Source organism: Lycium ferocissimum, chromosome 11 (genome assembly GCF_029784015.1).
Source record: "Lycium ferocissimum isolate CSIRO_LF1 chromosome 11, AGI_CSIRO_Lferr_CH_V1, whole genome shotgun sequence".
NCBI lineage: Eukaryota > Viridiplantae > Streptophyta > Magnoliopsida > Solanales > Solanaceae > Lycium > Lycium ferocissimum.
Window position 1 is genome coordinate 51,355,813 of NC_081352.1, and position 24,750 is coordinate 51,380,562.

General features: G+C 34.4%; 3 protein-coding genes and 1 pseudogene across 3 annotated transcripts; 2 read left to right on the top strand and 2 right to left on the bottom strand.

The window, feature by feature from the left end:
- Window positions 1-3,598: 3,598 nt before the first annotated feature.
- LOC132038455 (acyltransferase Pun1-like) lies at window positions 3,599-4,642 on the top strand. Its single transcript, XM_059429123.1, has one exon. It carries the CDS (start codon window positions 3,599-3,601, stop codon window positions 4,640-4,642), a length of 1,044 nt encoding a protein of 347 aa, XP_059285106.1.
- A 6,498-nt stretch (window positions 4,643-11,140) lies between these two features.
- Window positions 11,141-12,535, top strand: LOC132038456 (F-box protein At3g07870-like). The gene has a single exon (XM_059429124.1). The coding sequence runs from the start codon at window positions 11,141-11,143 to the stop codon at window positions 12,533-12,535; it is 1,395 nt and encodes a 464-aa protein (XP_059285107.1).
- A 3,506-nt stretch (window positions 12,536-16,041) lies between these two features.
- Window positions 16,042-18,536, bottom strand: LOC132035791 (G-type lectin S-receptor-like serine/threonine-protein kinase SD2-5; annotated as a pseudogene).
- A 2,995-nt stretch (window positions 18,537-21,531) lies between these two features.
- Window positions 21,532-23,660, bottom strand: LOC132038457 (3-hydroxyisobutyryl-CoA hydrolase-like protein 5). The gene is made up of 9 exons (XM_059429125.1): window positions 23,586-23,660; window positions 23,392-23,475; window positions 23,214-23,282; window positions 23,051-23,114; window positions 22,789-22,946; window positions 22,583-22,667; window positions 22,164-22,249; window positions 21,710-21,831; window positions 21,532-21,619 (listed from the first exon to the last, which is right to left on the bottom strand). The coding sequence occupies exons 1-9, from the start codon at window positions 23,658-23,660 to the stop codon at window positions 21,532-21,534; spliced, it is 831 nt and encodes a 276-aa protein (XP_059285108.1).
- Window positions 23,661-24,750: the final 1,090 nt, after the last annotated feature.

A 24,750-nucleotide genomic window follows, 5' to 3' on the forward strand; every position in this document is an offset into this window, starting at 1 on the left:
TGGGGTCTAAGGGAGGCTGCAGCACTGGAGCAAAAATTAGCGTCAGTAGTGCTTAAATGCCCCAAAAAATATGCTATGTCAATGCCTCGTGGAACTCCACAAGAGTTTAATTTTGCTCTTAACCGTTTTCGCGAAGAGAACAATCGGATGCAAATACGTTACCTTAGGGTAGAATATGGTGTACATGGTAGCACAAGATTCAAATCCAAGTGGGATTTGGACTATGAGATGTCCGATGAAGATTAATATTTTTTTATATAAAGTAAGTAGGTAGGGTCATAAAGACCACCCCCCCCCCCCTCCGAACTAGGGGTACATGGGGGTTTGCAACTATATAAGTAGCCTTTCTTTTGTTATTAGACTACAACGTATTCAATGTTGAGTAGTAGAAACGTAGCTTGGTCTTTACTCCTTCCAAAAGAACCAAATAGCAGTGATGATGAGAGTTCAAATCATAGCAGTTTTTCGAGTGATAACAGTGATTTCAAACTAGACGAGCTAAATCCCCACCTTCTTATAGAGCGTAATGATGATTTCTGCAGTGTGAAATATTCAGATCGGCGAGAATATTATTGCGGTTTACGCCGAGAATGGTCACATCGGCTTGCCGAATCAGAACGTCTTGTTCGTGACTTGGAAAATCTCAACACTCCAATCCCAACAAGGTACTCAATAACCATGCCTCGAGTAGGTCCAGAAACTTGCGATCTTGCTGCACAAAGGATTAGAAAAGAAAACAACAGAATGCTGGCATGACGTTGTAGATTTTACATGCTAAAGTTGGCCGAAGACCAAGCATCATCAGCCGGTAGAGAACTAACATCTACTGAAAAAGATGTGTCTTAAGAAACCGCCAATATTTTTCTGAGGACGATATTGAGAACTTCTATTCTGATGAAGATTAGGGGTTATTTAAATTCTTTTAAATTTCTGACTCATCTGGTTAATTTGTATTGTTAGTTTATGATGAAGTCATCAATAAGAAAAAAATTAGTAAGTTTTAGATTTGCTTTGATTGTTTAAGTCTATTATCAATTTATAGAGTTAATAATACATAAAAAGTTCAACAATTGATAATTTAAAGAAAAACTAAAATAAATTAGTACATAAAGGGTGCAGATTACATTATAGATGAAAGGGTGCAACTAGTAAAAACAAAATACATAGGAATATTAAACTTAATAAACAAAATACATAGAAATAATAAACAACAACTAGATAGCACAAATAATCTTCAGGCACTTTACAACGCCAAAAATGACGACCCGGATTATCTGGGGTCCTTGATAATTTTAGCTTACAAGAATAACCGCATTCACAAACATTGGGTTCTATAGCAATGTTTGAGGTTTGGGAGCTTTGAGACATGCTTTTGGGGGTGCAAAAGCCTGTTGAAGGGGTGAAAATAGAGGAAATGAAGGAGGAGAGTTTGCTGAAAATTGGCTAAGTGTTTTAGGATTTTTATGGAGGCCTATTACGCACAAATTTTGTGTGCGAAAGAACTTACGTGTAAAGTTACACTTTGGTCCTATTGCGCACAGAATTTGTGCGTGAAACCTACTTATGTAATTTATTTATTTATTTTGTGTTAGTTTTTATTTTTTATTTTTTATTTATAGACTAAAAATGTCGCGGTCCTCTTTCCGGCATGTAAGAAAGAATGTATAGTTTTTTTGAGTAATTAATAAATATCTCTTTGGAACAATAGTGAAATCGGACACTTGGCCGTTGGCTCAATACAATTGGTGATTTAAAGGTTAATGCATTTTGTACACTTATTAAAAAACATTTAATAATCTTAATCATACAAGTATTTATTTAAATTACTCTTTATTTCTCAAGTAGTAAGGGTGGATTTGAAAAAACCTAAAAAATATTTCTTGTTTTCTCAAATATTAAATATTCAATAATTAATTTAATTAGTCAAATGACTAATATCTGGAATCAGAGAATGAAATTTTTGTGAATTCCAATTTCCATGAACGACATCTCAATAGTAATTATCTCATTTCATCAGGTAAACCAGCATGTACTCGTAAATATATACTTTCCTTTTTGTACAATATAGCAAAAATTCGAAATTGTACTCCAGATTAGGCATAAACTGTAATTGGTCAGAGTAAAAGTACAACCAAATAATCAAGGTCAACGCAATTCTAGAATAAAATAAATCTCAACTTGTCATATTCCGACACACCAACCAATTTTGAGAAAAAGCACTCAAATTGTTGTTATATTATTTTATCTGTTGCCCTCTCATGGTTGAGTGTGAAAAAAGAAATTTTTGACGGAAGTACACCACTATTTAAACTAATTTACCAAAATAATACATTTTTTTGAAAATTTAAAGAACTAGAATAAACGTATTTCACAGTAACATATTAGACATTATTTTATTAAAAAATTCAACGGACAAAAAAGTTAGTGATTGACGGCATGAAATGATAATTCATACTTGTGAGTAATGTTTTACCCTTAATACGTAACTGAGAGTAACATTACTACAGAATCAACAATCAAATCCTGCAAATTGGGGACTCAAGGATTATTTGCCTTCTCTTTCAAAGAGAAGAAACTTTAGTTGGCAGAATCCTGCAAATTGGGGACTCTACAGAATCTTGAACGTTTTTTTTTTTTTTTTGGTTGATTTATTTCTCCTCGGCATTATTCACTTGTAAAGTTCCATCTTTTTTGTCTAACTTGACAAGTTTTGCCACATAATTGAAGAATATCTGTTAAAACCCCATTTGTCTTTTGTTCTTAATGAAGATTGTTTGTTTATAAAGTTGGTTCCGTTTCTTTATTTCCTTTCTTTTTTGGTTATTTCTTTGAGGGGAGAGGGAGGTTGTATAATTTGGTTGAAAGAGTTGTTGTGATCTTTATTTATTTTTAATGTAAAGTCTACCATCAATTTCTGGATGTGGTAGCTCTTGACACCTTGCTATGGACTCTAAATATAAATAAATGCTAGGAAAATCATAGTATTAGATTCAAAGATATCATTTAAGTCCATTTGTTATGTTGATTAAGGATATCGTATCTAGGGCAATAACTGAAATGGAGTGTATCATATTAGTGAAGGATTCTTCGCAGGATTCGATTGTTTGCCGTAGAAACGTTACTACCAGTTACGTTTTAGCCTGAAGTCGTAACTGTGAATTACGATTTTAAAATATTCTTAGAGTCGTTACTATCAGTTACGTATTAAGGGTAAAACGTTACTCATAAGTACGAATTATTCTTTAACGCCGTCAACCACTAACTTTTTTGCCCGTTGGATTTTTTGAATAAAATAATACCTAATACGTTATTACGGAATACGTTTATTCTAGTTACAAATTTTTTAAAAGACGTATTATTTTGGTGAATTGGTTTAAGTAATGACTTATTTCGGTCAAAAATTCGAAAAAGAACTACTTTTGTTTAGTACTACATAGTACATAGTGAATATATTAGTGATGATGCTTCCTCTGTACCTTATCAGTAGTTAATAAGGAAGACTCGGAGTAAAGATAACTAATTGTTATATACTAATATGCGTGTTTCTTCTAAATTTGCAAAAGGCAAAACCAAAAAAGCTCTATCCAAATTTGCAAAGATGGCTGCATCAAGACTTATTTCAGTTTCCAAAAAACTTAACAAGCCCTTTTCTCCAACCCCTTCTCCACTAAAATATTTTAAGCTCTCTTTACTTGATCAAGTCCTTGGTAATATGTACATGCCTTTGGCCTTCTTTTATCCTAAAAAACCTGCCCAAATATCTCAAATTCTTGAGACTTCTCTGTCAAAATTTTTGACTTCTTACTATCCATTTGCCGGAAGACTTAGAGATAACATCTTTATTGATTGTAATGACAAGGAAGCTAGACTCATAAACGTTCATTACGATTGTCCCATGTCTGAAAACGTCAATCTTCCTGACACCGGTCCTAAATATTTACCTTTCGCCAAAGGTATGACATGGAACCATAGTGCGGATGAAGATAGTTTAGTTGTGGCTCAATTAAGCAACTTTGATTGTGGAGGAATAGCCATAAGTGCATGCATATCGCACAAGCTTGGCGATGCATCCACTTTATGCAAATTTATGAGTAATTGGGCTATCACAACAAAATTTATAGGCATGAAAGGTCCATCACCTATGTTAATTGGTTCATCAATTTTCCCTCCAAGTAAAAATGTTCCTTTAACCAAACCTATGATTGCGTCCCAAATACAACTTACAACAACTAATAGGTACCTTTTCTCTTCTTCAAAGCTTAATGCCCTCAAGGCCATGATATCATCTCAATCAGGTGTACAAAATCCTTCTCGAGTCGAAGTAGCCTCAGCACTACTACACAAGTGTGCTATAGCAGCTTCAAAAACGACTTCGGGCTCATTTAAATCATCCATTTTAAACCAATTTGCTAATTTGCGATCAAGAATGGTGCCACCTCTTCCACAAAGCTCAGTTGGTAACATTATCTCAAGCATGTCTATTCTAACAACTAAAGAAGAAGATGTGACACTAGCAAGTGTTTTCAAAGAGTTAAGAAAGGAGAAAGAAATATTCAAGAAAAAGGATCCCATTAAAGAGAATCAGCTATTGTCAGCACTAGGGAACTTTGACAAGCAACAAGAAATGCCATCAAGTGCTTAGGATATTGATCTTTATTGGGGTAGCAGTGTTTGCAATTACCCAATGTATGATGTGGCTATTGGATGGGGAAATCCAGAAAGAGCGCTTATTCCATGTCCACTTAAGAATTCATTTGTATTGATGGACAGTAAATGTGGGAAAGGAATAGAAACAATGATAACGTTAGAGGAACAAGTCATGGTTGAATTTGACAAGGATAAAGAGCTTCTTGAGTTTGCTTCTCCCTATCCGATTGTTTAACAAGTTAGTATATATATTCAAGCTGGAAAAAGGGGGAAAAAAATTGAAGGAAAAAAGAAAATAGAGAAAAAGATAGATTGAGATGCATGTGTGTGGCGGAGCCAAGTGTGAGCAAGGGGTTCATTCGAATCCCCTTCGGTAGAAAATTGCACTGTATATATAAGGTTTTATTTTTATTTTTATGTATATATAATACATATTGAATCCCCTTAGCTTCTTTCTGTGTTTACTTCTTTATATTTCTAATCTGCTTAGTGAAAATGCTGATTTCTCTCCACTGGCTAATGCTTTCAATTGAGCTATTATTTCTGTTTGCTTTTGGCAATACAAAATTTGTCAAAGAGGTGCCGACTGTTATGGACATTAATTGGTAGGCTGAAGTCTACTCATATTAATCAATTGGGGCAATTAATTATTGGAGTTTTACCAGGTTTAAGCCATTAGGGAAAAGCTTCGAATTTGTCCTTAACGTTTGTGATTTCTTTTGTACTCTCTGTTAACTTTTTGGCTCATAGGGGCCCCTACATTATAAATCTTTGGTCTTAAGTATGTTCTTCTCGCTAACGATTTTTTACAGTGAAAAGATTGATCTGATTTGAATGACACGACAGTGAAAAACTATTATTGGGAAAGACATACTATTTAAGACGGAAGATAATATGGATCTTTTGTTCTTCTGTCCAATTCCAAGTCCTCTAATTCATTCAACTTAACATGCAATATTTAACTTGATTCGTGATGCAACGTATGTACTAATTGACCAAAATTAATATATATATATATTGAGAGAGAGATATTTTTTACCTTTTAAAAAAGGCTGTATCGGAAAGCTTTTGCCATGAGTGAATAAAAGCATATTTGGACCAATTTTATAATGACAAAATATATTTGATCCTAATAATTAACCAAAGACAAATATGAACTTTTTTATTTTATTTTTTATGTAGTGTTAATAAGATTTGACCTCATTTTAAAGCTAACAAGGAAACATATTTCTATTATATATAAATGTGAGGAGAGGACTAACACAACAATACAAGTTTGTACCACAAGTTATATAAATTTTACACTTTAACCAATTACTTTTTTATTTCACGTGAATATATATCATAGTGCTAAATATTTATTTCTTCTCATGTATACACGTATGCACTTCAATTTTAATTCTCCGACATATTTATTTTCTCCGTACACTTTTACTTGTTGACTTTTGACTTTTTAAGTTCTTTAAGAATTAATAAATGATTTCGGTTATATATAAATGTGAAGAGAGGACTAACATAGCAATACAAATTTGTACCACAAGCTATATAAATTGTACACTTTAACCAACTACTTTTTTTATTCCACGTGGACATATGTCATAGTATTGAATATTTATCTCTTCTCATGTATACACGTATGCACTTTAATTTTAATTCTCCGACATATTTATTTTCTCTATGCACTTATACTTGACTTTTGACTTTTCAAGTTCTTTAAGAATTAATAAATGAAGTACTCCCTTCGTCCCATATTACTTGGCCATATTACTAAATTACTTTTTTATCCCACGTGGACATATGTCTTAGTACTGAATATTTATTCTCTTATCATGTATACACGTATGCACTACAATTTTAATTTTTCGACACATATTTATTTTCTCCGTGTACTTTTACTTGTTCATTTTTTACTTTTCACGTTCTTTAAGAATTAATAAATGAAGTACTCAATATTACTAAAAATAAATGTCCAAATTACTTGTTCATTTACAAAATCAAAATAAAATTAATTAAATCTTTTCCATCTTACCCTCTCCGTCCAATATTACTTGGCCACATTACTTTAAGGGCTAACACAACAATACAAATTTGTACCACAAGCTATATAAATTGTACACTTTAACCAACTACTTTTTTATTCCACGTGAACATATGTCATTGTACTGAATATTTATTTCTTCTCATGTATACACATATGCACTTCAATTTTAATTCTCCGACATATTTATTTTCTCCGTGCACTTATACTTGTTGACTTTTTAAGTTCTTTAAGAATTAATAAATAAAGTACTCCCTTCATCCCATATTACTTGGCCACATTACTAACTACTTTTTTATCCCACGTGGACATATGTCATAGTACTGAATATTTATTCCCTTCTCTTCTCATGTACACACGCATGCACTTCAATTTTAATTCTCCGACACATATTTATTTCCTCTGTGCACTTTTGCTTGTTCACTTTTGACTTTTCATGTTCTTTAAGAATTAATAAATGAAGTACTCAACATTACTAAAAATATATGTCCAAATTACTTGTTCATTTGAAAACCAAAATAAAATTAATTAAATCTTTTCCATCTTACCCTCTCCGTCTCATATTATTTGGTCACATTACTTTACTAAATATATATGTCCAAATTACTTGTTCATTTACAAAACCAAGATAAAATTAATTAAGTCTTTCCCATCTTACTCTTAGTAATAAATGGTCTTGAAAATAGTCAATTTTGATTAGAATGTATTTATTGGAGAGAAATAGGGGTAAGATAGTTAAATACATCTTTTATTTATGATTTCTTAAGGGGTGTGCAAAAGGGAAAGTGACAAGTAATATGGGACAGAGGGAGTATATATTTTACCATAATATTCATATTTATTGGTGTACGTCTCAATAGCCTTGAAAAATGATTTGAAAATGAGTAATTAATGTGAAGGATAAAATTAATAATAAGAACAAAAATTTCTTTCTCTTGATATGTTAACGTGGACAAGTAAAAGTAAATAGAGGGAGTGACTTTTATTCCCATTTTCCTTCTTTTCAATACTTTAAACGTGAATAGAGGTTTAAAAATAGCAATGCAAATTTGTACCAGAAGTTATATAAATTGTACAATTTAACCAACTACTTTTTTATCCCACTTGGACATATGTCATAGTATTGAGTATTTATTCTCTTCTCATGTATACACGTATGCACTTCAATTTTAATTCTCCTACACATATTTATTCCCTCCGTGCACTTTTACTTGTCCATTTTTTACTTTTTACGTTCTTTAAGAATTAATAAATGAAATATGTTTTATCATAATATCTATATTTATTAGTGTATAGTCTCAATAGCCTCAGAAAATGATTTGAAAATGAGTAATTAATGTGAAGGGTAAAATAAGAAGAAGAAAAGATGTGGACATGTAAAAATGAAGGGAGGGAGTGACTTTTATCCCCGTTTTCCTTCTTTGTCGATACTTTACTTATTTTACTCCCCTTTGCATTCTCTGATTATTGTTTCTTTATATTTATAAAATGTATTACTTTATATTTTCATTTTAATTAAAATTTGGTGATTTACGATATAACATATATCTTTCTAATTTTGATTTCTTTGTAACAATTCTTTTTATCTATAATTGTTAATATAAAAAATTATAATATATTTTTTAATTAATTTAATAAAAATATTTTATTAGTTTTCCTTTTAAAAAATCCAATATATACAACAATGGTTCTTATGTTTGGATCTGAACAGTTAGTTAATTGAGGTGGATATCAACATGTTGGTATATATATAAGATATTAAAGAATTTAAAAGAAAAAATCTATAATCAAAATATTAATTTTTCCTCATATTCTTACTAATTTTCGTTTTCACATTGATGAACAACTTTCATTGTCATGACAACGAGAAAAAAGTCCGATTCTTTCCATCTCAAAGGCTTAATTCCATCATATGTTTTTAATTTTAAACTCCATTTTTTAATATGTTGCTATATATAATAACAATTAGAATATTTTTAAAAGTTATTTTCAAAATACAAATGTTAAAGACTGGCTAATTAAAGTGAATAGATATGTTTGGCCCGTACATCGCACGGGCATGTATTGCTAGTTCTAAATTAAAAGCCTAAAATATTTACACAAATTCCCCTACATATAATAAAAATTTATCCAAAAAGGAAATATTTTCATCGCACAAATGGTATATGCCTCATTTGTTTGCACTTAATGCAGGTCTGAATCTAAATGGTTCAGACCTTAGATCAATAAGTGCATTTTTTTTGCTTTAAGATTTAAACACTTATTTAGTCTGAATAGGTCTTAATTATTAAGATCTTAAACAAAGTCTTAGTATCATTAAAAGATATTTTTATGTGAAAATATTTCACCACCACTCTATCCACAATCACCAGCCACCATGACTAACCACCTTTGCCATAACCACTACCGTCGCCACCCACCAATCACCACCACCAGCCACCTCTGCCATCACAACTGGCAATCACCCCCTCTTCCAACCACTATTGTTAATCACTACCACACCTACCACCTCCATCATTATAATTATATCCACCACTACAATCATTGCGGTCAATCCCTACTACCAACTATCTCGACCATCACTACTAGCACCGCTACCAACTGCCACCAAACACATCGTCAACCACCACACATTCTTCAGCCACCACCATCACCATCAACAACACCAACTACTAACATCAACCAACTCCACCAACCGCCACCATCGCTCCAATGACTACAACACCAACCACCTCCAATATCACAACTATCACCACCACAATTACCAGTGGCAGAGCCAGTATTTTTACTAAGGGGGTTAAAAAACATAAAGAAGTGAACACACGAAGAAATCAAAGGGGTTCAACATCTACCATATATACATAAAAAATAATTTTAACCTTGTGTGTACAGTGTAATTTTTTACCGAAGGGGGTTTAGATGAAACCCCTTAGTGCTTATTGGCTCCGCTCCTGAGTCCATTACTAGCCACTAACACCAACTAACACCACCACCGCCACGACAAACCATTTCCACCATCACTAGCGAACATAAATGTTTCATTTTTTATTTAATAATAATTATATTATATTAAATTTATATATTTTTTAATTTTTTTTAATTCTATATTTATTATGTTTAAGAATAAATAAATTATGCACATTCAAATGTTGAAAAACAAACAGTCTAATCATTCAATGGTCATTTCTAGAAACAATAGCTTAATCATTCCGATAAATCTTAATCTTAGTAGGCGTTTGGCCATGAAAACCAACTATTATTCACTTTATTTGGTATTTGGAGTTGGAGTTGAAGTTGGAGGTGAAGATGGAGTAGTTTTTGCAAAAAATATTTAGTTGTTTGAAGGTGTTGAAAGTGAAACAAGTGAAAAAAAGTGAAAATAAGTTTTTTGGTATTTTTTAAATTCCAAATACAACTTCAAATTATATTTAAAATTTTCATGACCAAATTTTAATTTTCAAATAAAGTAAAAACGTTTTCTGAAAAAAGTGAAAAAATTTCATGGCCAAACGGGCCCATGAAAACAAATTAGGCCTTACAGTGCTCCTCTTACTCCTCTTCTGGATTTGATAAGTAGAGTGGTTGGTGATATAGTACATTTTTAATTGCATTTTTGTTTACCCAGGTTTTCTATTATTACTAATAAAATACAACCCCATTCTCATTTAGTCAGCTTTTAAAACTCGTCATATAAGAAATATTGTGTAAAAGAAACATAAAAAAGGTTGGTCAAGACGTCCCCTATTCTTTTTTTAAGGCTTGATGATGGTTTTTTTTTAAACCCAATTTTGTCTGCTAAGTAATGGGTTGTTTGGTTCGCGAAGGAATAATAATCCCAAGATAAAATATGAGATCATTTCATCTTAAACTTGATTGAATTTATTTATTCCGGAATTAACAATTCAGGATTATTTATACCACATTCAACGTGGAATAACAATTTCTGGATTACTAATCCCTAGGTAAAACATCAAAATAACAAAGATGTAATCTTGGGATAAAGTATCAAAATAACAAAAATACCCTTCTCCAAAGCTATTCTCCTAAAATCCTTTTAAATTGGAAATAAAAAATTATCATAGGATAAATCTAGTGCAAAATGAATGACATGTTTTATATATACCCCGTATATCTCATTTTGAGTCAAATGAATCAAACATATGTTAATTAAAATATAGTATTCACTAAATAATTTAATTTCCATATAATAATCCCAACACGATAATTCTGATATAACTCAAGTCACCAACCAAACAACCTAAACCCACCATACATTCTTCCTTTTTGTTCTTTTATGGATGTACGCACATGAAATTCAAGAAAGTTTTGGGGTTAGAAAGGAAAATAATGAAAAAAACAAAAAGCCTTTGGAGAGGACAAATAAATTCATTTTGCTGGCTAAGGCTTAAGAAGGGTTTTGTAAAGAACACAATCAAGAATTGAAAAATACCCAACATGTCTGAGTATTTGCCACAAGAAGTGTTGATTGAAATCTTTCTAAAACTACCCACAAAGTCTATCATTGAATGCACAAGTGTTTGCAAGTCATGGTATTCTCTTATTACTACTCCTAATTTCATTTCCCTTCACCTTAAAAACCAACAAGATTACTTACTAGTGAGACATTGCTCTGGAAAACCAGTGAAAGAAATATATGCTTTATATTGTGACAATGAGAATCTTGATCAGTATGTTCAGTTTGATTTTCCATTTGACTGTGAAAGTCATTTTAATATTGTGGGTAGTTGTAACGGGCTCTTGTGTCTTTCTGATGACCTGTGTCGTTATTGGGACATTTACTATATTTGGAATCCATCCATTAGAAAGTCAGTAAAACTACCCGAACCAATTTTTACATATGAGAGATATGGTCCCTTTGATCATACACTTGGATTTGGATTCGACAATGTTGCTAATGACTATAAGGTGGTAAGAATTGTACATACTGGTGATTATCTTGGTAGTGTACCACCTCATGTTGAGCTCTATAAGTTAAGCACCGGTGTTTGGAAAGACATTACGCGTGTTTCTCCATCTTATAAGTTCTATAAGCAGATACCAGGAGTGTATGTGAATGGGGCTTGCCATTGGGTTGCTTGTAAAGGGAAACGAGGAGAGGCTCAAAATATGATGATTGTTCTGTTTGATGTGAAGGATGAGACGTTCTGGGAGATGATGGTGCCGGATAGTTTAGTTGTAAAGTTTGGGTTTATTGCGGCTTGGTTCGAACTTTTTGTGTCGGAGGGGTCACTTTGTTTGGCTAATCGTTTGTTTGATGATGACAAAACGATTGATATTTGGAGGATGAAAGAGTATGGTGATTCGGATTCATGGGTGAAACAGTTCAGCATCAGATTAAGCCACATTACATTTAATGTTGGTGTCGATGATGAATTTTACTCGTTGTTTCACGGTGGTCGTCAGCGTCAGATTGCTCATTTCTTGGAGAAGCCAATAGCTTCAAGGAAAAATGGTGAAATTTTGTGGAGGGCGCACAACGGATTCTTGGTTTCACATGATATTGCGGCTGAAAAAATTGAGAATCTTGGCATTTGTAATGCCAACTTTTTACCCTTTCATGATGCACTTTATGTGAATACTTACAAAGTGAGCCTTGTTTTACTTGATAAACGGAAAGACTGTTTTCCTGGAGACACCTGTGAAGAGTCACTCAATTTATGCAAGAGGAAGCCTAAAGGTGGGAGGAAAGTTTGTAAAGGCAACACTAAAAGAGGACTGCAGATTTTATCTCCCTTGCGCATAAGTGGATTGATGTACATTTCAAAAATGAAAGCAAAGAGGTTGCGGATGATAAAACAGAAGAACAGGCAAGTTCAAAGACCTTCCTAGTCTTATTGTAGCCCTTAGCTGTGTTCTAGTTGATCTATAGCCTGTGGTTGTGTTGATTTTCTTGCTAAATGCACGACAAATATATTTGCTGAGTCTATTTTTTGAGCTAACATGTTCTATAAACTGAGACAAACCTACAAAGATTCTTCTGCTCATATTATTGTTCAATTTTTTAGTCCAATAAGTTTTTGGATGAAGTTCACTAAAGTTTAGGTGCTAAACTTCTCAAACATATTACAGCTAGTCTTTTTTTTTTTTTCTTTTCTAAAAGCTTATCAATTTCTTCCAACATGACATTGTTTTGCAGGTTTCAGGCTGACATCGGGGACCTCTAACTTATTGGAAGGTCAAAGTTTCTCAAAAGGAGTCAAGAGTGCATGGAAGTTTTTAAGCTCTTGGGTATTAAAACTCTTTTATTAAAATAGAGACTGTAAATCTAATGCCTTGACCACTACTAGGTAGATGTTTTTGGGCTTATCACTCTTTCAAACCTTGTATTGTTCTTGCAACTATCTGATGATTACTAACTGATCCAACAAAACTATCGGTTGATTACTCTTACAATTTCTCGCCAAATTTCTATGTTGTTGGAGGCTTAGTAGTTATATATAATCCTAAAGACCACTTTTATGAATATAATTTTGTTTGCTTGATCATATGCCTTGTCAACATTTCCTTGTTTTACAATTTGCTGTTCATAAAAGCAGGATTGAGTAATGATTTGCTAATTCCTTCATCTTCCTATTCTCTGCTACGTCTTCCCACTAGAGTATACTATTTTCCTAAGCTGAAACCTTCACTTATAGTTGACATCAACATCCATTTGCATCACGGTTTTTCTGGTATGCTAGAGAGTGTTTGCAGCCACTATTTGCTGGAGTATGTCTACATCAGAATAGATAATCTGTTGGGTTGCTTTCTTTCTTTGGTAGTTTCTGTAGCATTGTTGTTAGTTTTCTCCTTCTGGGAGAAAACCACTGCAGCAAAATATGAGCTAAATTCTATGACTGACATGCCATTGTTCTTGACATCGATTTACATGGAACATACTTTGGTGCAGTACTGAATCGACATGTATGATGACAAAGCTCTGCACCTTCATAGCAAAGGCAGTTTTACTTGTTCTTTGCAACTGCTGGTATTCTTGAGCTGCAATTGATATTCCACTTCCCCGTACTTTTGTCATAGTTGGTGAAAGTGTTTGATAACATATATTCAGTAATTTTTTTTTTCTTTTCAATAAGTAATGCAATTGATTGATGAGAAACTGCAACAAGTGGGTGCAAACATGAACTAGAAATAACTCAATCCCTTCATAGATGCAGGGAACCCAACGAATTGTCCATGACATTTGACATTCCCCCAAAAAGCTCCAAAATTTTAGCTTGTGTGTGAAAGCTCCTTTTATTCCTTTCCAGACAAATCACCCAAAAAAGGGGCTACGTAGGAGGGTAGACCACATGCTTGTGCTATAGTTAGCCAGCTTCCTTCCAAGCCACCACCAAAGTACCAATCCAAATAGCTTGAAAATGTCTCAGATTTTTAGTCATCTGACAATGCAGGGATGGTGATCCACGTCTTCTGCTTCATTCTCTGGTAAATACCACCTATGGCTGATGTTGAAACCGCTCTTTTGCAAATTAGACCAAGTTATGCAAGCACCATGGGATGCCATCCAACTAACTCTATTAGTTTTCCTCTTCCAAATAGGTTTCCAAGGCCAACGAAGTGACAGTACATCAAGAAAGAAGACTGTAGCATAGGCTGAGTTACCTAGGAATCATCCATTCCTCTTATGCTTCCACCTAATAGAGTCAGGCATCTCTTGTGTGATGTGTGCCCCTTCCAATCTGTTTAACAGCTGTGACGCAATGCCAGTTCTCAAACTTCTAATGATTTATGAAATGCAACTTCTTCATCAGTATTAAGACAAAGTTCAACAGGTCAGTTCCTCCTTTAAATGTGAATCTGCTCCGATTCATGAATCATGATGCCAAACCTTAGTCCATACTAACATAGAACTAAAAATGGTCTGTGAAGGATTCCCAATGCTGCCCCAGAGACTATAAGTCTATACCATAATATATGTAACATGTTTGGTGTCTAAGGATTTAGCTTACAATATTTGTTCCGTACATTTTCCCGCAGTTCCTTGGTATGATGTCTGTATCAACTGCTACTTGGATAATAGATTTTTGTTAAGTATACCTGGTCTTTTATGCCATGTCCATCATCTTCTTTGACAACATGTCTTTGTTCCAGCTGATTAAGGGAAAAGTAATGCTTCCTGGTGTCCCATTCTATGTAATATCTCCTCTAAGTTTGTCCAATCTTCTCTTACCTTCTTTGGTAGGGGAATAGACTCATCACATACATAGATAAGCTATCTATTACACTTAATGATTCTACCTCCAACAGATATGCGCCGCCTCTTCCATCTTGCCAACTTCTTTTCATATATCTTAATTGCCCCTTGCCATATTGTCCTGCTCCAAGAGATAGTTCTAGTATGAGCCAACACTTCAACCCAACAAGGTCGCTAATGCTTGTACATTGTGGACATCATTAACATGAAGGTAGCTCTTAGTTAGAATTCTGCTCAACTCAGATAATACTACATGAATGGTGCTTAGGTAATGCTTAGGTGAATTATTCACACCTTAGAACCCTCACAAAAGATGAGTGTATCGACAGCAGAAAACGTATAAAGATTTTGCAGGTCCTGTCTAGGCTTTTTGTGAAGCCTGATATCAAGTTAAATCATTTTAAGTATGAAGGATTCAACTTTAACCTTCCATAAATAGTAGAAAGAGGAAAAGGGATAAAGAATTTCCCTGTCTAAACCCTTTTTAATTGTGAAAGGTCGTCAGAGTCACCAAGATATGGAATCTGGGTAGAGGTACCCAGTGGAATGATCGAGTTGTGCTCGAGCTGGCTTGCACACTGCTATCATTAAAAAAAGATATGGAATCTAACAGCAATGGTACGTAATTTAATACAATTCTCGATTGATCTTTTTGATTTCTTTTACTTGTTACTCTTTTGGTATTTTGGGTATCAAATGCAAGAGTAAAGTTTAATTAACAATCTTCTTCAATAAAGAAAAGTATATTGTTGGATAATGACATGATCATTTGCTCAATACAGATATCCCTAGACTTGCTTTGTGGACCTTTCTCGATAGCATACCACAATAAAGCTTACTGGACACTACCAGTTGAAGTCCCTAATGAATATATCGGCGCTTAAAACAACGATCAGTAGCTGCAACGCCAATATATTATTTTTTCCTTTGGCATATGAATTGAGGAGCTACTGAGCTACATGATACTAGTTGAAGCTCAAAATTCTAATGCTGAAGTAATTACTGAAACTTACATGTCATGAATTATAATCTCATACACAATAAAAAGTTATGCTAGAATTGGAAATTTAATTTTGCAATGTTTGACATTAGCTAACCATTAATTGGTTCGTTGGAAGACTAAAATTCTTAAGCATATTGTTCACCTTGGTCCAGATAAAATTGAAGGCAATATTGAACTGATAGTGGCTTCTCTGATCTGTAATTGGTTGCTTGCACCAACCTCAGGTAGATTCGTGAAATTATAATCCAAGTTGGTTTCAACATTCACCCAACCTTCCAGTACCTTAATCACCAACAACTTGGAAGGCCTCTTTGTGAAATCACCCTGTAGACACCATGCAGCAAGGCTCATCATTTCAGTTATTGCTTCTATATGGAGCAGCATATCCTCATTGTTTTTGTCAACAAAATCCATGAGGTGCTGTTGTTCCGCCTTTCTCCTAGAAAGGCTAAGCAAATGAACATCTTCTTCATCAGCCTGGGACCAATCCAAATTCTTTCGTCCACAGATAATTTCCAAGAGAACAATTCCAAACGCATACACATCTACTTTCTCAGTGATTACAGATCTCAACCATTCAGGTGCTCAATACCCATTCTTGTCACAACTTTGCATTTGTCTTTCTCAATTAGCTTCGATAATCCAAAATCAGATACCTTAGCATTGAAATGTTGATCTAGAAGGATGTTTTGCGGTTTGATGTCCAAATGAATTATCTTCTGGCTGCATTCATGATGAAGATAAGCTAACCCTTTCGCAATATCTGATATTATCCTTCGCCTTGTGGGACATGTAAGCCCATTTTCTTGCTATTCATGAGAAATCCACCTATCCAATGATCCATTTACCATATACTCATAGACCGGAAGCCTGTGGTTTTTTCTGCACAAAATCCTAGGAGTTTTACTGAATTGACATGGTGAATGCCACCAACTACATTTACTTCTGTTAAGAATGAATCCTTTACTTGACCTACACCATCCAGATGCTTCACAACTATTTTGGTGCCATTACTCAGTGTTCCTTCGTATACAGAGCCAAATCCTCCTTCACCGTGCTTTCTGCTGAAATCTTTTGTAGTTATTTTCAACTCATTGTAAGAGAATCGAGTTAGGATTCCTGGTAAGATTGGTGCTAGATCCAGAAAGTCCACATCCTTGCTGGATCGTGTCCTCTTTTTAGAAAGAATGGAGCAAGCTGAGAGAACCATAATTATCCCCAACAAAGCAGCAAAAGTAGATCCAATGATCACTTTGAAAGTCTTTGGTTTTTGTCTAGGGGAAATGGCAGGTGAATGTTTGATCTGTGCTTTTGAGGAATTCTGCACCTTAAGAAAAACTGTCTTGTTGCTTCCGTCCTCATTGTCTACGAGAGAGAAGACTTCATTCCGCAACAAACAGCTCCCTCTTCGAGTGCCATCCTGATCATATCTGAAAACAACAGCTTTGCAGGAACAGTTACTCAGACAGGCCTTTTGGCAGTCTTCCAACTTTGTCCTCTCGAACAATATGCCCGACTTTGGTTGAAAGTTGGTGGTAAATGCAAATTATGTTGTGTTCTTGAGCTCTATGAGACTATGGTACTGTGGAGAATCACAGGAAATGGACGTCAGCTCTGTACAACCAAGATCTGGTTTCCTATTGTTAGATGGCCTGAAAAGTTTCCTTCTTCTGGCGGACAAGTACATTGCCCAATATTTGTACAAACGCTGTATCTTCCACACACCATTGGGTACTCACTTTTTCCCACACCTCCCGTCAAAGTGACGTCTACCTCTTTCCAGTCAAGTTGGTCCATGTCCGTTGGTATACCCTTAAATGTCCATCAGGCCCAAGCTTCATGAATTGAGGTGTCGATGTAGGAGGGTATTGTAAAGCAGTAAGGGTTCGAACATCAAAACTGTAATAAGGACTATCAGGAGAATCTGAAGTGTAGTAATACTGAGGTGGATCAGTATCCGTTTAAGTAGCCCAGCTTCCGTTGAGAACTGTAAGATAAAACGAACCTTGACTCCGATTGGTTGCTGAAATGCTTGCGCTGAGCTTCTGTCCAGAAACCAGATTCTGCCCTGGAAGCAAAGAATCAGTTCGATGATCAAAAGACTGACAAATTGCGCGCTTTCTCTTGTCAAAGAGCACAAGATTTCCCATTTCTGTTAAGCTTAAGCCTGAAACAGATTTCCCAGTAGTGTTAGTGGACCAAACAAGAGTGCCACCAGAGTCTGTCAAGACCAAGTTACCATCTTGGCCTAGTTGCAAAGTTGCATTGGTTTTCACTGGATGGTTCCTGTTAGCAGACCAAACTAACTGGGGAACACTAGCATGACCGGAGCTGGTGTGGAATAAGAGGATACTAAGAAGGCATTCCGTGGTATTGTAACTGCAATAGAAGCCAAAGAGAAACTGAGGGCTAGCCTTTTTACTCCGAAGAATAGGTGTCAATTCAGAGGGCTCAGCGGAATTGTTAGCTCTAACAGATGGCATATTGATCAAAGAATTGGAAATTCTGGCAGTATAATTCAAAAGACTGGCATTTAACTTCCACCAATGCTGGGAAAAAGCAAACCTGGATGACAAAAAGTGGAGATAAATGAAGAGAAGGATAGGAAGATACAGTCTTTGCTCTGAGATCATTTCTTTGTTGCTGCTGTGCCTTTTCTGAAGGAAACCATAACCAAATTCAAGTATTGATACTTGTAATTGTAATCTGGTTATTAAATGAGTTTCTTTAAGCGTTGGTGCCTGTTTTTCAATCTTAGGCCATTCAATACATCACAGATTTATCTGCAATGACTTCAGTTGACTTGCAACACTCTTTCCAGCAGCTGAGTCTGACTATAACAAATAACTTACTCATTTCATTTACTACTACTTGTCAGCAATATCACGTTCACAATCACTGATGCCTTTTACAAGTAAAAGCATGAAGATGTTTTTAGTTTCAAGAACGTCGCCCAACCATTCAAAGACTAATTTTAATTGCTCAATTAGTTACTACATTATTTTTGGTTTCTCAACTATAAGAATCCATTGACAGGGAACTTTTTCCTCATTGAGGTCAAGTCTTCCACTAAAGGGACTCTTTCTAAATTCCAAGTCAATTATTGTATAGTATACAACTAGCTACTTCCACCGATTTCATAAAATGTTTGCATATTCCTTATTATTCAGTTTCAAGGATTTTTCATCCATCTATTACTATATCTTTAAGTTTAGCCTCATTTTCCCATTCGTTAGATTTAAAATGTGAGGATTGAAAACGTTTCATTTTAACTTAATGTCTTAATGATTCACCAAACTGGGTATCAACTACTAGAAGTTATGCTCAACTACATGTAGACACAGTTTGATTTGAAAGCTAGCAGGAAACTGTTTAATTGATGTGTTGCATATATTTTTGGCTAATACCACCCTTGCAGGACGACTCTGTGAAATTATTCATAAATCACCTCAAAAGAAAAATAATAACTTTTGGCATTTTGTTGTCGCTGATGGAAGAAATTAATGAAAGCAATAACTTCTGTGGATAATGTTGATAATAAAGTATAGCAAGAGAAGTGCAAACAATACATTAATCGAATGAGATTAATGTACAAAAATATGAAACAATGTTGCATTTCTTCTACTATAATATTGATCCAAACGCACAATATTTGTCATATTACATATCCCTGAGAGCTGATGTGGCATAAAATGTAAAAATAATTAAAAAATACGCACGTTTTAATTAAAATTAATTCATTTTTCTTTTTTTTTCAATACCAAAGTTATATTTTTTTAATCCCACCCCCACCCCAATCCCCCACGCGTCCCTTCCTTCTTCATTTCCCCACCCCTCCCCCCACCCGTCCCTTTCTTCTTCAAGACTCAAAACACAAAGTCTTTGGTTTTTCGTACTAAATCAGCATCTCTACTTTGCAGCTCATCAATTCTTTCTTCCTCTTCAGGTACTCTTTCCCTCTAACATATTTGCTTGTAGGGTTTCATTATTTGAATTCTAAGATCCTTCCTTCATTTAACATGTACAAAAACACACAGTCCTTTGATTTTTTGGTACCCTTATTATTTTCTTTTTGAACTTATCCACGAGTTCATTCAAGGGCTTCCAGCTGGAATTTATGCATGAGATTCATATAATTGATAATTTGGGATTGGTGTTTAGTTGATTGTTGGGATTTCTTTTTTTTTTTTTTTTTTTTTTTTTCGTTTTGATCGAATGCTTATTCAGCTGCTGTCATAGGAAAATTTTCTATTTTACTCTGGAAATTCTTCGTTTTCGGCTTCCTTTTGCTTAGTGTTCATGTTCTTTGATGGGTCTTTTTTCCTTTGCACTTTACTTTCTTGAAAAAGATTAGTGGTATGAAATTGGAGGTGATGGTAGATGAAATTAATGATAATGATATTGTGACTTTTTTTGGTGTCGATGGTGGTCTGAAAAAATTGCAATCGGGGGGCGGCATGACGGTGGTAATTCGGTGGCGTGAAGGATTTGGGGGTTTGTGGCGTGAAGGACTTGGGGGGTGCGGTGGCGTGAAAGATTTGGGCGTGGGGGTAGCCTCGGTATTGCCATGGGGTGGGGGCTTTCGTGGCGGTGGTGACTGGTGGCGTGAAGGAGTTGGGGAGTGGGGGTGGCGTGAAGGTGGAGAAGAAACCGGGGGGGGGGGGGGGGGCGTGGGGGCGGGTGAAATGAAGAAGAAGGTGGAAATTTAATTTTTTAACTACAAGAAAAGAAAAATAATTTAAAATTTAAAATTTAAAAGAAATCTGATTTGGCGCTGACGTGGTGCTAACGTGGCAGGAGAGTGTATTATACTTTCCATTGTGCAAGTGGTCATCAGTTTGTAGGGGGTAAATAATTTCAGTTTTTAGATGTTCAAGTGTGTAATAGGTCGCTAGTATAATTTAGGTGTGATATCGACTTTTCAGGTATAGTTCAGGGGTGTTTTGATGTATTAAACCAAGAAATTTCTAATGCAATCCAATTGGATCAGTCCAACTGCATGAGGCAGAGGGCTCGAAGTACCCCCAACCACGGAGAACCCAATATTTGAAGGCAGGCGGGGGCGAATTCGTGTACAAAATTGGGGGCATGTGAATCCATAATCTCTCCGTTAAATTAGGTATTTTATGTATATATTTTCTAAAATTGATATAGTATTAACTGTTGAAAGCCTGAAAGCTATGCTATAAGAAGGCTAAATAATGCACTTAGTTGAAGATTGAGTTATTTACCTAAAGGTCTAGGGATCAATTCCCACTTAATATATATATATATTTTTTTTTTTTTAGTAGTGCACCCATGTTCTAAAAATCCTGGATTCGCCCATGAAGGCATAGTTTTTTCACATATTGCATTAACAATAATTTGAGGAGGCGGGAGTTAAGGTTGTTTGCCACTTCCTCCTCTCTAGGCTTCAATTTTTTTTTTCCAGTTTCAAATTCTTTCTTTTTGGTTTGCTTAGGTAGAGCAGTCCAAATTCTCCAAGTACACACACACGCGCGTAAAAGAGGACTACTGAGTTGTACAGCATAATATTATTAATTTTAATGGTTCAAACATTTTGAGATAATATTCTAAAATCTAAATCAAAGAATACGATATTAATTATTTGAAACAAAGGAATAGCTCTTAACATATAGTATAATCAATTCTTACAAATGAATCCACGACCTCCTCCACAGTTTCCCTGGAGAAACAGTCGTTAATTATGCACAACCTACATGTAAATTGGCAAAATGCATGAGTTTCACGCTCAATTTCCTAAAAGCAACAGTCCCAAAATTATAGTAATTGATAAGATGCATACTTGTTCAAAACACTTCTTTCATCTATGTTAACATTTGTGGAGAATTCGTCAATGACAGATCTAATAGCATCCTCGTTGCCACTTTTTATTCTCAGTAAGCGCTTCTCTAACTGGAATAATTTCTGGCATTGAAAAAATGTAGATAGTTAGTTTTTGTAAATCTCTATATTCCGAACAAAAAGAATAGATAGTAAAATTCCATTTTACACTTTTAGGTTAATTTAAGTTAGCCTACAACTACAAATAATATCTCCATATATGATATCCTAAAAAAAGAGCAATAACGTGCAACTGATAGTGTAAAACTTCTTTAACGCAATCTTTATCTTACAAAATTTAATGCTAATTACGACAATAATCTTCCAACATTATAAAGTTTCTGATGTTTTGAAGGGATTATATATGGTCAGTTCATGAAGAGAAGGAAATGTTAGCTAGGAGATCTTGGACTGACCTGAGAAGGAACAAAATGAGTGGCAAGTCCAGCAGCAACAACTTCTTTACCCCTTAGTTTTGCTCCTGTTAAGCCCAAGTATTCCCCTACATACATGTAATTAATTAACTCCACATGCATATATCACCATTCTCTCAATCAATTTGAAAAAAGTTGCACGCTCTAATAATGTATTCCCTATGTCCCAATTTATGTGGCATACGTGGAATTTCGAGACTCAAATTCTTAATTTTGATTGTGAGTTTGGACGTAGAATCTTTAATACATATTTGAAAATTACGTAAGAAGTATTATCAGTCACAATAATTAATAATTCAAAATATTTAAAAGACATATGAGATAAATCACACTCAAAGAAAAACGTGTTTATCTGAATACCCAAAATGCGCCTCATAAATTGAGACGCAGGGAATACTTACCAAGTCGACCTGGAAGGCGTGAAAGCATGTATGAGAAGCCACAATCCGGGTGGAACCCTAGACTTGCTTCGGGAGTGGAACAAAACTGCAAGTTCGATCATGCAACAAAAAGTAAGACATAAAGTGCACTTTAATAAGTTCTATAGATTTATGATGTAATATTAATCCTAAAGTATATATCTATGCATGCATTAATTGGTACTGACTGCGTTTTCAGTGACGACAGAGAACTTCATTGGAACCATTAAGAATGCACCTCCACCTACAGCCATACCGTGTACAAGAGCAATATGTGGTTTCTTGTATGTATGAATGTGGTAGCAAAGCCAATACATTCTATAAGTTGCTTCGAGGCAAGAATCCCCTTAGAAATACAACATATAAGTAATCAATTGAAGGGAACTTCTTAGAACGATTAATTCAATAGTGTAAAATAGAAAGGAAAAGAAAAAGACAAGAACAAGTTACTTGTGTTTCGGCCATCGTAGAACGTTTTCAAGTCCCCACCAGCAGAGAAAGTACGGCCAGCTCCCTATTTGCATTACCAAAAATTAATGAAATGAGAATTCCAAGAAATTGCAAAATTTGACAAATTAAGGGAACTTAGCAAATAAGTAAAATAGATACTAACTTTGATGATTACAAATTCAGCATTACCATCTCTCTCATATTTCTCAAATTTCTGCGCCAGCATTAATATCTAAACAAGGAAATTATATTATGTGAATAGTAGCCATTTAAACTAATGATGTAATAATATATATTATTAACTCGAGTAATTTGTATCTGCTGTTGATCATCGTATGTACCGTTCTCTCTGATATAAAATTTAACTGCTTAGGCCGATTTAATGTGAGCACTCTGGCTCCGCCAATTTCCTCAGCAATAACAACCTGACGAACACAAAAAAATGAACGTGTGCTCTCTCTAATAACGTAAATCTCTTATTGAGATGGTCAAACACTTTAACATGAAGCAAAGATCTTGGATTTGAGTTTCATACCTCTCTGTTTGGTTTCAATACTTGTTGAGCCGTTGGAAACATTGTGGAAATACTAGGAATAGATGTTATTGCCATAGCAGCTAGTCAACTCAGCTGGAATTAATAAAGGTCTCGGGTTCTAAATTCTTGATAAAAGTGTTTCTATCTTAGATGAGTCTTACGCGACGCGAATCTGAATTAATCAAGTCGTCAGTGGATTCTAGATACCGGATTGTTAAACCCAAAGAGAGAAAAAAAAAAAATTCGGGCATAACTAAAAATCGGGTAAGTTCACTTACAATATAAATACGCCGAGGATTCTCAAAATTGATTTCTCAAACAACGAAGATATGAAATGATCAGTTTTCTCTCAACAAGATCTCTGGTCTTTATTACTTTGTGCAACGGAAAGAACTTAATTTATACTACTGTTATGTATCAAACCATCATTATAGAATTATCTCTCTTATCTGAAAGAATCATGTAATAGTATTAAATTAGATGGATGAAAGAGATCAAGTCCAAGTTAACTTTAATTATTTGACAAGAAATAACTAATGAATCTTCATATAAGTTAAATAATTGACAAAGCCACACAAACTGGACATAATGAAAGGACTCAAATAAAAATAATGAGAAAAGTTGGCTCCTTGCTGGCTGAAGAGGGAATGAAAATATGCAAATAATTGGCTTTCAAGAAGTTTTATACTTTGGGATAGATCATCAAGAATTGTTGAATTCATACTGGAAGCAAAGATGTACGTTTCCCTCGAAATGCAAACATCATATAACAGATTTAGTAGTTTAAGGTTTACAGCTAACAAAATTAAGTTGTATTTTCTAATTGCGTTTGATTTTTATATGTCGTCGGTATAAATTATTTTAGGCTTTTGAATCATTTAAAAGGTACAAGTAACTCCGTGTACGTAGTAAACATTGGAAATTTGTAAAAGATGGTAACTAACTTATTGCAGGCTGCACAGAAAGCTACATTCCTAGATTCCTAGAGTAAATGTCTTGTATAGTACCAATTATTTTTAAGTTGAAGAAATTGTTTTATAAAATTTAACAAGTAAGATAATTTGTAATGATCACGTTATCTCAACGTGCAGCTTTGCACACGTAGACAACAACATATTGGAGAATTTACTTGAGATAACTTATAATGTCTCATGTCCGTTAATTA

Bases quoted from the DNA above. Each gene is read 5' to 3' on its own strand.
- LOC132038455 (XM_059429123.1), top strand. From the start codon at position 3,599: ATGGCTGCATCAAGACTTATTTCAGTTTCCAAAAAACTTAACAAGCCC.
- LOC132038456 (XM_059429124.1), top strand. From the start codon at position 11,141: ATGTCTGAGTATTTGCCACAAGAAGTGTTGATTGAAATCTTTCTAAAA.
- LOC132038457 (XM_059429125.1), bottom strand. From the start codon at position 23,660: ATGGCAATAACATCTATTCCTAGTATTTCCACAATGTTTCCAACGGCT. The intron at 23,476-23,585 runs GTATGAAACTCA...TGTGTTCGTCAG, and splicing joins TATTGAAACCAAACAGAGAG to GTTGTTATTGCTGAGGAAAT. The intron at 22,947-23,050 runs GTAACTTGTTCT...TGTATTTCTAAG, and splicing joins CTACGATGGCCGAAACACAA to GGGATTCTTGCCTCGAAGCA.